The sequence below is a fragment of the Hippocampus bargibanti genome, linkage group LG15, assembly GCF_051943395.1.
Source record: "Hippocampus bargibanti isolate YZ-2025 linkage group LG15, ASM5194339v1, whole genome shotgun sequence".
NCBI classification, from domain to species: domain Eukaryota; kingdom Metazoa; phylum Chordata; class Actinopteri; order Syngnathiformes; family Syngnathidae; genus Hippocampus; species Hippocampus bargibanti.
The window spans coordinates 8,518,087-8,533,196 of NC_142748.1; the positions used below are offsets into that span (position 1 = coordinate 8,518,087).

General features: G+C 42.9%; 1 protein-coding gene across 5 annotated transcripts in view; it reads left to right on the forward strand.

Moving 5' to 3' along the window:
• Positions 1-15,110, forward strand: part of ankfn1a (ankyrin repeat and fibronectin type III domain containing 1a) — a 46,125-nt gene that overhangs the window by 6,352 nt on the left and 24,663 nt on the right. For 4 of the 5 annotated variants that reach the window (XR_016117270.1, XR_016117271.1, XM_089014651.1 and 1 more), the window contains 3 exons: positions 1,121-1,350; positions 9,178-9,215; positions 13,681-13,803. Coding sequence is in view for 2 of the 5 variants with exons in the window: in XM_089014651.1 (XP_088870777.1) it covers positions 1,121-1,350; positions 9,178-9,215; positions 13,681-13,803 (391 nt within the window). In the remaining 3 variants the exon portion in view is untranslated. Of the gene's footprint in view, positions 1-1,120; positions 1,351-9,177; positions 9,216-13,680; positions 13,804-15,110 lie in introns of those variants that run through there. The other variant, XM_089014652.1, reaches the window with a different exon arrangement.

The window sequence follows — 15,110 nt, forward strand, 5'->3', positions numbered from 1 at the left end:
AACTTTTTAACTCCTATGTCCACCTGAGGGGGAGAAATCTGACAAAATTGGTCAGAGCTGAGTGAACAGTCAGTGGAACATGGCCACTAAGTGCAAATGAGCAAGATTTGTCCACGAGAGTCATGAGATAATTCAATCTTTTATATTATATTGAATAGCTATTAGTTAACAGCTGTCATGGGAATCATTGACTCAAAATGTCCACTTTACGTTATTAGCATTTTTTAAGGGGCTGTCCATTTTTATGAAGCACTGCAACTTTCAAATTCTTTATCCATTATGTGCTATCCAATAAGTTATCTGGCTAGCTATCTGGCTAGCTATCTGGCGCGTTACTTAGCGAGCACTTTATTTGCTAGCTATTTGCTATCTATTAGCTATGTAGCTGGCTCGCTAGCTATCCAGCTAGCTATCTATTAGATATCATTTGACTGTAAAGTGACCTTGAGAGTTTTTAAAGGCGCTTATAAATGACACGTATTATTATATTATTATTATTAGCTGGCTAGTTCGCTTTCTATGAGTGGGTTGAGTGAACACTGGCGCGTGTGGCTGCCGCTGCTCACCCACAGAAAAACTTATCCTGTGACTGTAAAGTGACCTTGAGATTTTTGAAAGGCACTTATAAATGACATGTATTATTATTATTATTATTATTATCTCATCTCATTTTCCGTACCGCTTATTCCTCATTAGGGTCGCGGGTATTATTATTATTATTATTATTATTATTATTATTATTATGCAGAGGCTAGTCGTCAACTAAAGTGTTGCTACACAGCGAGAGCCTCGTCCTCCTGCTGTCATGTCACAAAATCATCTTGTGCACTTTTAATGCGGTGCGCTGCCGTCTAGATATTTGATCGCCTGCGCACCGATGCTCACAAAGTGGAAATTTGAAGCTACCTGGGCGGAGAAACTCCTCGCGACTCTTCCAAACAGTCTCTTTGTCATGAGCGAATAGCCACAAAAACAAGAAATAAATCTTATTTTGAAGGGTGTGTTATTTTTGACACCAGAATACCTCACCAGTTCTATTAACGTAAGTCTAACTTCAGTTTCTTTGCATCTGGAGCGTAATGGCTGACACCCGGTTGTCTCCGCTTTCTCCACTTTCCAGGTTCGCTGCAGTCACCTGACCCCGACAAAAACGAGGAGGAAGAAGGTGGTCCTGGTGAATTGGCGAGGGGCCGCAGTCCGGCCCGATGGGGCGGGGCTGGCGTACGGTCACCGGTCAGGAAAACGCTATCAGTGGATGAGCAACTGCTGCGGCCGGCCGGCGCCGAGCAACATCATCTCAAGCTACTCGGTCGATTGGAGAGAGGACGCAGGAAGCTGTGTAACATCCATGTGAGTTTTTTTTTTACCTCTACTTCACCGATTCATCGGAAATATGACACGTTACAGCGGCTGTTCATCGTGAAATAGGATGTTTTAAATCAGGTTCTTTAGAGCGCCTTGTTGTTTATCGCCATGACGACGCAGTGGGATGTAACATAGCCACCAGCGACGTTCATATTTTCCTGTAAAAAAAAACAAATGCTAGAGCAAGTCTTGATTGACAGTTGAGCAGCGCGTCTCCATTTTCTTCGTAGTCGATAGCCGCAAAATTATAATCACGTGTTATATCGCCGCAGTTATTGACGTGACTCGTGTTTTGTTTTTTTTGAATATTTTTTTTAATAAATGTTTTTTTGAAGGTTTATTATACAAAAAGGGGCGTCTTGTCCGCGTTGTCAAGCACACATTGATTGATTTATTTTCCTCTATGTTTATTTATTTGGTATCTTTTTGCAATCTATTTGCTATCTGCTAGCTAGCTATATCTAGCGTTTTGTCTTTTGTCCGCGTTGTCAAGCGCGCATTGATTGATTTATTTTCCTCTGTTTGTTTATTTGCTATCTTTGCAATCTATTTGCTATCTGGCTAGCTAGTTATCTAGCTAGCTATCTATTAGCTTTTTATCTATTTGAGTGACTTGTGGGTTGAATGAACGCTGACGCATGTGGCTGCCGCTGCTTACCCACTGAAAAACTTATCCTGTGATTGACCTTGAGAGTTTTGAAAGGTACTTAGAAATGAAATGTTTATTATTATTATTATTATTATTATTATTCTTATCATGTGATGTACACGTGGCCCGTTGACCTGCTCGTGACTCGCATTTGCGTTACTCACAGACACCAATTCCGTCGGCCAATTAGAAGCTTTTAGTGCACTGGCAACTTTTTCTGGGGGGTCTTGGCGAGATGAAAAGACCATTGAGGTGTTGGGGCTGCTGTTGCCGGGCGACCGAATGAGGGCCACTTTGTTGCCATCGGGATGCTGAAACGTGCTGCGATCTTTGAAAAACATTATGACTCATTTAAATGACGAGAAGGATTAACATTCGGCTTTGTTGCGTTGCAAATAAAAGACGTAAGAGCCCCCGTGGCACGAAGGTAGCACGCTGGATAAGTGGATGGCGCGATTGCCTCGCAAGTTTCACTTTTGGGCCAAATTTTTTGAGGACCTGAAGAAATAACAGTCTTCCTTCCGTATTTGCAAGACATTTTAACTTTGTTGAAGAATCATTTTTCACGGGTGGGAATTTTAGTGATTTTTAGAAATAAATAGCTGTCATGAAATTTGATCGTTGTCGATTCATCGATAATAATCGATCGAATCGAATAATAATAATAATAATCATCATCATCATCATCATTTATAAGCGCCTTTCTAAACTCTCAAGGTCACTTTACAGTCAGAGGATAAGTTTTTCTGTGGGCGAGCAGAGGCAGCCGCACGCGCCAGCGTTCACTCAACCCGGAAGTCACTCACATAGATAGAAAGCTAGCTAATGCATAGCTAATTTTTTTTTTTTAACATAATCCGTTCCAGAAACCTATGAGTTATTCCGGATTGAGTGAACGCTGGCGCGTGTAGCTGCCGCTGCTCACCCACAGAAAAACTTATTCTGTGACTTTAAAGTGACCTTGCGAGTTTTGAAAGGCGCTTATTAATGAAATGTATTATTATTATTATTGCTATGCTAAAAAGCTTGGAAGTGAATACATACAAATACATACTAACTATTGTATTTCAAGAATCTAACGCTCCTCCATGCATCTAAACTAGCTAGCGCGACCTCCCTCGTTTTCTTTCACTGTCCACTTTTCCCTCTTTGGCCGCATAATTTTTCAACTCATATTTCTGTCAATCTCCTGAATGGTAAAAAAGAAAAGAAGCGAGAAAAAAAAGTCTGTTGTGGATGTCGTCTGTGTACACGATGTGCACGATGAAGTGCACTGCTGAACCCGCCGCACTAAAAGCTGCAATTACACCAGACTTGAATGGCAGTAATTGCAGCCGTCGTATGACCGAGAAGGAAAAAGTGAAGAGTTTGAAGAAAATGATGTGTAATTGCCTAAACATCGTCATCATAAGCTCATGGTGTCTGACTTGAGAGGAGGTGGAAGCTGTGCTCACGTGGAAGCTTTGCCGAATCGGCCCAAAATAACATTCACAAGCGTGAGGGGGAGCATATATTCCTTTTAGCTAATATGGTTAAAAAAGTAAACTCAAAATGTAAAGTTTAATTAGACAACATTTTTTGGATTGGACAATGAAACAAAAGTTTTGATCAAGAACCGAGCGAATTGTTCTTGGGGCTAACTATTTGTTTTATTGTGCTAGCTAACATTTGCGCTATATGGATGTCAATAGTTGACATGTTAAACTACCCCCTCAACAGACACAGTAAATTAAACTGCCATCTTCATCTAGGGGATCTTGCCTTGGACAGAATTTCGGACTTGGGAAACTCCTTTATCACCGAAGCAATTTACGACTTGAAACTCCTTCAAAGGAAGAGCTCATTAGCCAGGTTACAATTTTATCAGTTCATGGAAATGAACAATGTTTAATTGCTTATAGCTGTTCGTGCTTAGAACTCAAGAGGTGTGGTATTCTAATCAAGAAAACTATGTTTGACTAAGGTATCACTTAAATTTGCATATACCCTCAATAAATAGCTTGGCAGAGGGCTGCAGAATTCAGGCGTCTGTCATGAATGGCTGCGTCTCCTGCCGGCAGTAAAGACAATCTTTCTGGGTCCAAGCCTTTGTCCACAGTGTCCGATCGAACATCACTGACAGCTGTGTTTGAAATTGGCCAACGATCACGACGACGAGACACCGTTGACAACCCAACCCCGTCTTGACTCACGTGAACCGTGTTGACTGACTAAATAATCGATTTCCCGGCAACGCAGGCAGCGATGGCCGCATTGAGGTCCCACACGCGTCTTATGGAAAATCCCAGCAATAAGCTTACGGCTAGGTTCCCACACGCCATATTTGTCTTTTGGTTTTGACTTTGCGGCACCTGCTAACTAGGGCCCACGGAACATTCCTCCTTTTCCAGATGTTTTATTATTAGTATTATCAGGCCTTCAATAGTGCTACGTCTGAATCAATCCAGACTGTAAAAAGTGTGGTGTTATTTACTACAAGTCCACTAGAGGGTACCATTAGCCGACCTTTCTTAATGACGTCCATTTTTTTCTTGAAAAGTCCATCTTTATGGATTGACAAAACTGCTATTAAATGTACACAACAATATATTTCCTTATGCAGCTCGCTACAGATAGTGTGCTAGCTCTGGCCAGTATGCGCTTATAACTCATGGCTAGTGAATCTATGATTGGCTAGTGACTCGCCAATCATAAATTGCAAAAAAACAACAACACAAAACCAGACAATTTGGAATTATTTAATAAGAATTCAGAGAAAAAATATAATTAGTCTGTGATTTGGATACTTTTAGGCCAGCAGAGAAGGCCTTGCAGGCCCTGACAGCCCGCCACTGAGTATTATTATTTTTATTTTCCCCCCCCTATTTTAACTGCAGCGCTACCACCTGAACACCTTTCGGTCCGTTTATCGGACCGCTCAAGTCGATTTAGCTCTATGCTAGCAAGAAATGCAAAATGCCATAGACTGGCTAACGGACCTTGATGGAATTGATATCTGAGCGCAAGTGGAGCGTCAATACCGACTTGGCAGAATGATTTACAATAGTTGTGGGAGGTTGGGGCTCGTCTTCGCTTGTATACAAATGCCTGTCGCACAAGTCACGCACCCCCCACGGAGCCGCAATGAATTAACCATGCAGCACGATCAATGTTAAGCTAATGCGGCATTTCCAGGCCTGCAGTCTTTTTGAGAAGACGAAGATTTTTTCTTTGGCTATTTTTACCACATTCCTTCCCGAATTTCAGCCAGGAAATGTGTTTTTGTTGCATTTTCAGGGTGGATGATATCTTCCACCAGGGGGCGAGCTTACCCTCTCCAGGTTCTGGATCAGGACCATTCTGTCTCCCACCCCTAGAGCCATTTTTTTTAATATGTCGAGTGGAAAGTGTAACGACTTATCGAAGTTTACAAGTCGGATTGTGAGCCAGCGGCTGTTTTTGTTGTTATCTTTTCCCCTTGCTTCCATGTTGTTTTTTCCTATCGTGAGTGACAAAGCAACTCTGATGAAAATGTACCTGTTGCTCCTCTCGTGTGCGTTCAAGCACAAAATTAAGCTTTCGGGGGAGGTCACCCGAGGTTTCAGCTGCCCCAAAAAATCAAGTTGAGGAACTGCAGCGCGATGGAGTTGAAGAGGATACAAAAAATGCCAAATATGTGGATCAGATTCCAATGTGAGCAGTAATTGTTGGTTTGATTTTGTCACTATTTATTGGCAATGGTCTCGCGGACGCTAAGCTACGTGGGGCAGCCCAACAGCCTCCAGCATATAAGGGATTTGTGTACACGGGCTGTTTACCTGGACGCCCCCTACCCCCCTACTTCCCACCCTCCCCTTGCCGTCTCGTATACAAACAGCGCCATACGAAGCGGCGGCGCCCCCGCGGGACTAATCACATCAGCGCTCAAGTCAAGCGAGTCTTTCTGAGCATCCATTTAGCCGCAGCGCCGCTTCCAAATCCTCCCGCGCGGCCGCCCCGCCGTGAAATATTTGCTGCAGCTTCCTTTGACTTCATCTCTTCACAAACGGGAGATGATTTTTGCCCTTCCGCCAAACCCACTGAACTCCCACTTCTAGACTAGTGATGTTCTCGACACATGTGCGACGAAATAGAACGAAATCATTGCTGCGCAGCGCTAAATAACGAGCTGCCGCACGTATCCAGAGCTGTTTTTCAATTGTTCAGTTTACGATTCATGTTCAATATTTGATAACCTCTGAACGGTTCCGTCGCTAAAAAGGCTTTATTCATTGCCCTACCCGCTCTCGAGGACTTGCACACTGCAAGAATCCAAACAAGGGCGCAGAAAATCCTAATGGACCCTCCGCACCCTGCCCACCACCTTTTCCAGCTACTCCCTTCGGGCAGGCGCTTCCGATCCATGCGCACCAAATCCAGCGGACATTTAAACAGCTTCTTCCCCCAAGCCATTAACTCTTTAAACTATTCGCTAAGTATTAGTTATCTATTCCCTAGGTATTTGCTATCTATTCGCTAGCTAGCTACCTCTTTAAACTATTCGCTAGGTGGTAGTTATCTATTCGCTAGGTATTTGCTATCTATTCGCTAGGTATTTGCTATATTCGCTAGTTGCTAGCTATTAGCTATTTATTTGCTAGCTAGCTCGCTTTCTATCTATTTGAGTTACTTCCGGCTTGAGTGAATGCTGGCGCGTGTGGCTGCCGCTGCTCACCCACAGAAAGAAACTTATCCTGTGAGTGTAAAGTGACCTTGAGAGTTTTCAAAGGCGCTTAAAAATGAAATGTATTATTATTATTATTATTATTATTATTATTATTATTATTATTATTATTATTATTATTGTAAACAGTAACCCAAATAGAACTGTATAGTGCCTCTTTGCAATTCTTTTGATGACGATACTAGTGCAACGTGTTCAAGTAACCTGTTGCCGTTCACAAGATATTTGCAGAACCCAGAAGTAGGATTTTTTTTTTCCGAGCTCATCTTTTGATTTTCTGGCATGAGGGACACAGGATGGTAGCTAGCTATATGTGCAATTTGCTCACTTCACCAGAACTGTCCAGCCAGCTAGCCAGCGACGGACGCCCCCCCCCCCCCCTTCCCTCGGGCCGCCCCGACATCATCAGGCCATGAATGCCAGCATTGCTAGCGCTAATGACGCCAGGAGGCCAACAAGCTTGCTACAGTTTAGCTTGGGACAAATAGGAGAATAAAGCCTTGTTCAAATTAGCAAGGTGATGTGCGAAGCTCTGGGTGGAGGTGGTATGACGGTTGGTTGGTTGGGGGGGCGCTTAGGTTTCCGCGGTGAGTGGAAACCGGCAGCTCTGTTGCCGTCATTGACTCACTTAAAAGGTTGCCCATCTCCCTTTTTTAGACTAGCTTGATGACAATAAGCGATTATTGCTAGCATTGTCACTGTCAAATGGATGCTACAGCTGCGTGGTTGCTTTCAACATTTAGCTTGTAGTTGACGTGCACATTACACCATGACATCCCTGATCCACTGCCGAAAAGGATGCTTTGATCCTCTCCTCTTTCATCTAGAACTGCTTCATGTCACAAAGAGGGTACAGCAAGTGCTGAAGATTGAATGACTCTCTGTGTCTCTGTGTTGTCATGTTATTTCGTTTTTTTTTTTTTTTTTTTGACCTCAAGATGGCGCCGCGAGATTGGCTGCCTTACCAGCAGCCCCTGTATTTTGTTTTTCTACTTCTTTCTTTCCTTTCCTCTTCCTTTCATAACTTTTCTCCACTGCGAGACGAATAATTGCTCATCCAATCCATTGTTTGCTACTTTGGGATTATGATGCTTGCTAAACATAGTTAATGTCTCTGCGGGCGAACCGCACCTGCTACTGCCCGTGCAGTAATAAATAATCAGAATTGAAGTTATAAATGAAATGTATGATTATTTATGGCCGCTTATCAGGCATTCCCTCACACGGTAAACCTTCAATGACACCCACGCGTTTATCAAGCATTCAGTCAGTCAATAAGAAGTAGGTCATCACAGCGAGCGCCGCGTTGATTTCACAACAAAGTGGCCCCATCTCAAACGACGACTGCAAAGGGAAATTTAGGGTCAAAGAGGACATCATACGGTGAACGTATACTGTTGCCGTGACGACCGAGGATGACACTGGGTGCAAAAAGATGGCAATGAGAACAGGATGTGTTAAAAAATGTGAAGACTCAACCATTAAACAGGAAGTGTCTTGGTTGTGCAGCAATGGGTACACAAGCGGCACATAATGCAGAGAAAACATGATACAGTAAAGTCTCGTTATATCGATATTCAAGGGAGTCCGAAAAAATATCGATATAACCGGGACTATCGATATATCCGATATCGATATAACGAGACTTTACTGTATGGAAAATAAAAATATACAGTATAATAGTTTCTGTGAATTATTCTTTTTTTGGAATGTTGTAATTCCACCTTTACCTGCTAGATGGCATCACACAACTGTGTTTAATTAGATTAGATTAGATTAGATTAGATTAGATTAGATTAAATGATCTTTTTTAATAATATGAAAGGAAAAAGAAATAAGAATAAAGTCCAGATAAAAAGATGAAAAAAGTCTCACACTGGAGAAAATGACATTTCACAGCAGCAAAGTGATGAAAGGAAAAGAAGACGTAGAAAAACAAAATACAGGAGCTGCTGTAAAGGCAGCCATCTTGAATTGAAAAGAACAAAAAAACAAAATAATAAATATGATAAAACAAAGACACAGACAGTCATTCAATCCTAAGCATTTTCTGCCCCCTTTTTGTTGCATGAAGCTGTCCTAGATGAACTAGGAGAGCTTCAAAGCCTCTTTTTCACCAGTGTATCAGGGATTTCATCGTGGAATGTGCAGGTCTGCTACAAACTAAATGTGTTTGAAAGTAAACACAAAGCTGTAGCATCCATTGACGAAAATAAATTGTCTCACATCTCCTGTCCCACGTAAATCCGCTTCAATTCCAAGCAGCGAGCTATCGAGCCAACTTGGACCTCCATCGAAATGGACTTTTATCGAAAGAATCAGTTTTTTTTTTTCATTCCTCGCACCCTTGACCTGATTGCGAGTTTCAACCATTTTCAAACTGAGACTTTTTAATAACAATAATTGTGATGTTCAGGAATCCGTTTTGATCCCTTCCTTCTCCATTTTGTCTTATCTGCAGAGTCTGGGAACGCCGAGTAGATACGACTCCAGAAAGAAGTAAGTCGGAATTTGGTTACCATGGAACTTTCTTCTTTGGAACACTAAGGCTTCTTCCAATCGGGGTGAGTCCATCCCAGCTGATTTGGGGTACGGATTGGACTGAAGTGGACTGGTTGTATGTAGGTTGCGTACCACCGACATGTTGTATCCGTGTCCCTTGTATTTACGAGTACATATGCAAGGTAAATTTGATAACCGGGCCGTTAAAATGAGTCACAATGTCGTCTCTAGGGTTTGAGTGCCCGTATTGACGGCACGAGGACGTGATTTCAAGTAACTTCTCCCCCACCCCCGTTGCTCTGTTCTCCACCCTAAACGCCGCTTGACAATTGCTCTCATTGGCAGCCACACTCCATAATCCTCACAATACACACAGGGGGGGGGGCCCGAGGTAGCCATTAAGTCGAATATCGCTTCTGGCTACCTGTTGCCATGGCGATGGATGGAATGCAAGGTAGAGCGCCGTAGTGATATTGCGTTTGGGTGGATGCGTCAAACTATGGCTTTCTTCCTTTTGTTTTTCTTTTTCCCCCCGTGTCAGTTGCAGCTTTGCGTCTTTATCGTCTTCGAGCACGCCATTCAGACTAAAGTGTGCTTCAGTCTTCTTCCTTTCCTTTGATAGTCCCAGTGCGAGATGACGGACACGGTCGTGAGCTTTCGGGAAAGTGGGGTGGAGTCATTAGCGGTCATTATCAGAACACGAAGAACGACTGCTGCTTTTCTCGGATTGGCCCCGAGTGCCAGTCGCCGCGGCGTTGTGACATTTGGGTCGGCGTCGGAGCCGTGCGACACCCGGGGAGGCGCTAATGTCACCTTCTTTGATGGATGCGAGTCATTTCCTCACTGTTTGCTAGCTCCCAAAAGTGCCGCTTCCAAAAACCTCCCACATATAAAACACATTGAGCTGTCCGTTAAAAGTTTTGAGCTTGACTGCAGAATCGTGACTTGTTGACCGCATAATAGTTTTAGCTAATGAGGTACTGAGAAAACTGTCATTTGTCTGTAGTGACTTCCCTTTTACATTGCCGCTAATAGTTAGCATCCCTGCTAAAATGTCACACCATGATAGAGTTGAAAGGTTTTTCATGATTAACGGCCATTTTGATTTCATGTATTTGACATAACATATAGTGGCATTTGACTCACTTGTTTTTATGTATTCATTTAAATATTGCTGTTGAAATGTCTTAGCCAACCTACCGCCCCTCCCTAGGACCCACCGCCGCCGCCCCCCTCCATGTTGTTCGTTCACCTGTCACTTTCAATGGGAGTCATGGAAACAGGGTAGCCAATCGGCCGTCACCGCTCCTCTCGCTCTTCGTGTCCTCAAGCGAGGGAGGCGGGAAGCTACCCGCCCGCATTGTTTGCATTGTTGCCGTCTGCCGGTTGGGCACTTTGGTGTTGCCAAAGCCAAGACGTCAGGACGTCATTGGCAGTGCGAAATGACAGAGGGTTTCGGAGTTTGTCACTTTTCACAGGAATACATCGGCAGTGGGTCAAAAAATGACAAAAAATACATTTTTCCCCTATTATATCAAGTGTTATCTAGGTTCGAGTAAAATAACAAAGCCACAGACTTAAGCAATACTTGTCACATAATAATTATAATCATAATAATAATGTATTAATGAAGTTTCTAGTGTGTCTGCTTGCATCTGTTGCAATATCACAACTTCCACGATGTACAACCCAGACCTCCTTGAGACACTTTATGCAAAAAGCTATCCATTCCATCAAGCCATCAATGGCCATCACAAAGGTAAAAAAACAACTTTATTACACTGTACAGTTTATTTCTTTAATTACACTACCATAGCACATTTATTATACATAAAATAAGGTATATTTTGTGTAGTTTTAAGGCTTATTTAGTAGAAAATTACGTTTTAAGGGGACCTGGGAACGGATTATTTTCATTTTAATGGTGTCCTATGGGGAATTAATGTTTGGAATACACACTTTGCGCCTTACACACACTTTCTGGGAACCAATTGAGTTCGTAAGTCAAGGTATCACTGTAAATTTAATTTACAAGCGCCTTTCAGAACACCCAAGGACACTTTACAATTAAAAGAACAATACACAGAACAATAAAACCGTAAATAAATGCTAAATAATAAAATAGCTGATTAAACATTTAGCATCTGCACTTTCATCTATTCGATCATTTCTTTCAACACTTTTGTTAGGATGTTTGAAAAAAATAATGTATCCACTGCAATGTCGACTGCGCATGCGCACATTTGATTGCAATACTCCAAAGTAGCCTCGTGCGAGCATGAAATCACGTCCGGCTCTTTTAATTAGCATCGATGAAGAAGGGGATTAAAGTGCGTAGGCGTCCACTTGAATGGAAGCCGTTGATTACGCTCGCGAGACAAAAACAACATGTTTATTGCCGTCAAAGGAGAGAGCAGGGAGAAAAGGGCAGTTGGGCTTTTTGTACTGGGCGACATACCAGCTAGTGGGCACTCTCACCTAAAAATGCATATCTTCACTATATGACAGTGCATGTCACTCCTAGGCCTTCAGTAGTGCTATGTCTGAATCACTCGACAACTGCGAGTGTGGTGCGATTTACTACACGTCCACTAGAGGGTGCCATTGGCCAGGAAATAACTTGTGACTACTGTCATTAAACCGTTCCAATTTTTACTATGAATGTGTAGATTCATGATCACCTCATAAAATTGCAATATTATTTGCTATTTTTGAAGCTGACTGACAAACCTTTCTTAATGATGACTATCTATTCTTGAAAAGTCTGTCTTGAAAATGGCTTTCACAATAAATCTGCAATCAAATCAATTTCTTCTCATCTTTCAGCCATTTTGGGTTGACAAAATCGCTCTTAAATGAACACGCTCGCGCGTGTGGCTGCCGCTGCTCACCCGCAGAAAAAGTATCCTGTGACTGTAAAGTGTCCTTGAGAGTTTTGAAAGGCGCTTATAAATCAAATGTATTATTATTATTATTATTACAAAAATTCATTAGCTCATGCAGCTCGCGACAGATACAGTGTGCTAGCTCTGGCCAGTATGCACTTATCACTAGCGGTGAATGAAAGGAAGCTGAAAGACAATTTGGAATTATATTCATAAGAATTCCTGGACAAAACATAATTCACATTAATCTGTGATTCAAATATTTTTAGGCCAGCAGAGAAGGCCCACCACTGGTAAATGACACACTGATTGTGTGTGTGTGTGTATATTCGTTATCCTCTGCAAAGAATGGCTCATATCAGTGCCGCACCGAGGAGTCCTTCTATTGTGTGAATAACAGTTAAACAAGTATGAAATGAACAAATTTGACAACATTCACCAGGCCACGCCCCTTAAAGGTCTTCATTTCATCCATTTGACTCTATATCAAATATCCCGTGATATTTATTATGTTACAGAAAATGGAGGAGGCACTTGAACTTAGTGGAAATTGATTTGGGGTGATTATTTTGTTCTTGAAAATATTTCCCAACAGATAATATGTGTGTTTTCTGCTACTGCGGGCGTACTTCATCTTCCTCGTCACGATCCCACCGTGCGTTTTCCTCATCACCATCTCTCTCTCAATTCTTCGATACCGCCCCTCCTCGTTCATTCGCGCGCACTCGGCGTGCGCGTGTGATATGAAAGGCGCTCAACTCGTCCAGCCTGTCTTGTCCACCACCATCGGTCGCTCACCTGTCGTCGTTTGCCACCGAGCGGCCATGCGCCTGGCCAGAAGACGGCGGGCGGTGGCGGCGGTGGCGCGCGCGGACGCGTCGGCCGGCGAGCGCCGTATCTCCGCCGCGTGCCGTGAAGCTCCAGCAGTCATTTCGGGCGCTTGAAAATCACCGTTCGCCTTTTTAACTGTGAGTACTGACGCTGTCGACGCTGCAGTTTTGCCACATGGAATTATTATTATTATTATTTTAATGAAGTGGTTCGGACAGGGCAAGTATTTGTAGAATTGTGTTAACTTTCATTTCAACAAGTTTTCAGTCACTGTTTCCAACCAGATTTCTGTGCAACGATTGTCAGCCTCAGTTTCCACTTATTCTGAATGGTCATCTATCCTGCTGATACATGTTTATGAAGGTGAACAGGCGACCAATCGACCCCCCCCCCACCCGACCTGTCGCTGGTCTGCATTCGCTCACCTAATTTTGTGTGAGACTCTTCTGAGTGTGAATGGTCGTCTTTTGCAAGGTTTTTTGTCACGTCGACTTTTCGTCAATGCGTTTTGGTGTTGTCAATCATTTTCGGAGGAAGATTGACAGGCGAGTGCAGTCCGTCAGTCAGTTCACCTCAAAAGTCAGCTGGGAAAGGACATGAATTGTATTATTATTATTATTATTATTATTATTATTATTATTATTATTATTATTATTATTATTATTATTATCTCTGCTGCATTTTTATTTTCTTTCCTATCTTCTACGATCGTTCTACGTTGTCTCCTGACATTCATTTCTCCGCAGGTCGGACAGCAAGCTCTCCCGATTGGCTCAGAGGTGGAACCAGCGCGCCGCAACCGGAGATGCTTTGATCCAGGATCTCCAATTCTACACGGGACTCTCCCGCTCTTCACAAAGCCTGGACAGGTGACCACTCCCGTTTTTTGTATTGATTTTATGAGAAAAAAAAAGTTGATGGAGTGAACGGTAAAAAAATGCTAATAATAAAAAAAATGATAATGATAATTAAGTCAGGGGTGTCAAAATCATTTTTTTTTGCCACGGGCCACATAATAATAATAATGCATTTCATTTATAAGCGCCTTTCAAAAACTCTCAAGGTCACTTTACAGTCACAGGATATGTTTTTCTGTGGGTAAGCAGCGGCAGCCACACGCGCCAGCATTCACTCAGCCCGGACATGACTCAAATAGATAGAAATCTAGCGAGCTAGCTAGCTAATAGATAGCTATCGAGATAGTATAGAAAGAGAAAGTATACTATAATGCAGTTTTGGAGGTGATTGTGGAGGGGTTGAGGTACTTACTACTAAATAGCTAGCCAGCCAGTTAGATTGCTAGCAAGCCAGCTAATAAATAGCAAATAGACAGCAAATAGCTAGCTCGCATGAAATAAGGGACCCGATACCGGCTGTCAATATCGTGCCAATATCAAGGTTTTCTCGGCTAAGTCTGAATTTAGCCAGACGGAAGCGTTGAAGGCTTTGTGGTTATGGTTTCCTCTGGAGGGCCGTTATGAAGCCATTAGAATGTTTAATCGCCTCCACATATTACATATAGAGTGCACAACAAATTAATCAATAACTAGTTTTCAAATCTGAAGTCAAGAATAATAACTGATATTGTGGTTTACATCCAAAAATATGACATTTTGGTTAGAATTGGTTGGAATTTCACAAGTTGGATATGCTTGCGCGGACCGAAAATATTAATGTGGCAGGCCGGATTTGGCCCCCGGGCCTTGACTTTGACACCTGTGATTTAAGGCCACGTTTTGTAGTTTAAGGGGTCTCAAAAGTACAAAATGTTGTTTTTCCACAAAAAACTGTTCTCACTTTTTGATCAGTCGCCGGTGAAATTGGTGACAAGGAGATAACACGCCCACTGACCTGTGACTTCTGCGTTTTAAAGACGCGGCGCTATCAGGCGGCTAACGCGCACCGATGCGAGCGCCGTCGTGCGTTTCGCAGCTAGTTAAACACGCGTTTTGCCATCGCAGATTGAAACGGCCGCCCGGCATCGCCACAGTTGCCACGGTTACCAGCAGCAGCAGCGCTTTCAACTCGACGCGGAAGATCTCGCGGCTTAAGTGAGGCGTCCGGACTCGACGGGGGAGCTTTTGTAGCGGGAAAACGTGAACATGACAAGTGGGGAAAGCGGCGTCAATGGGTTGTCATGGAATCGGCGGTTATTCGTCTTCTGAGTCATGAATTT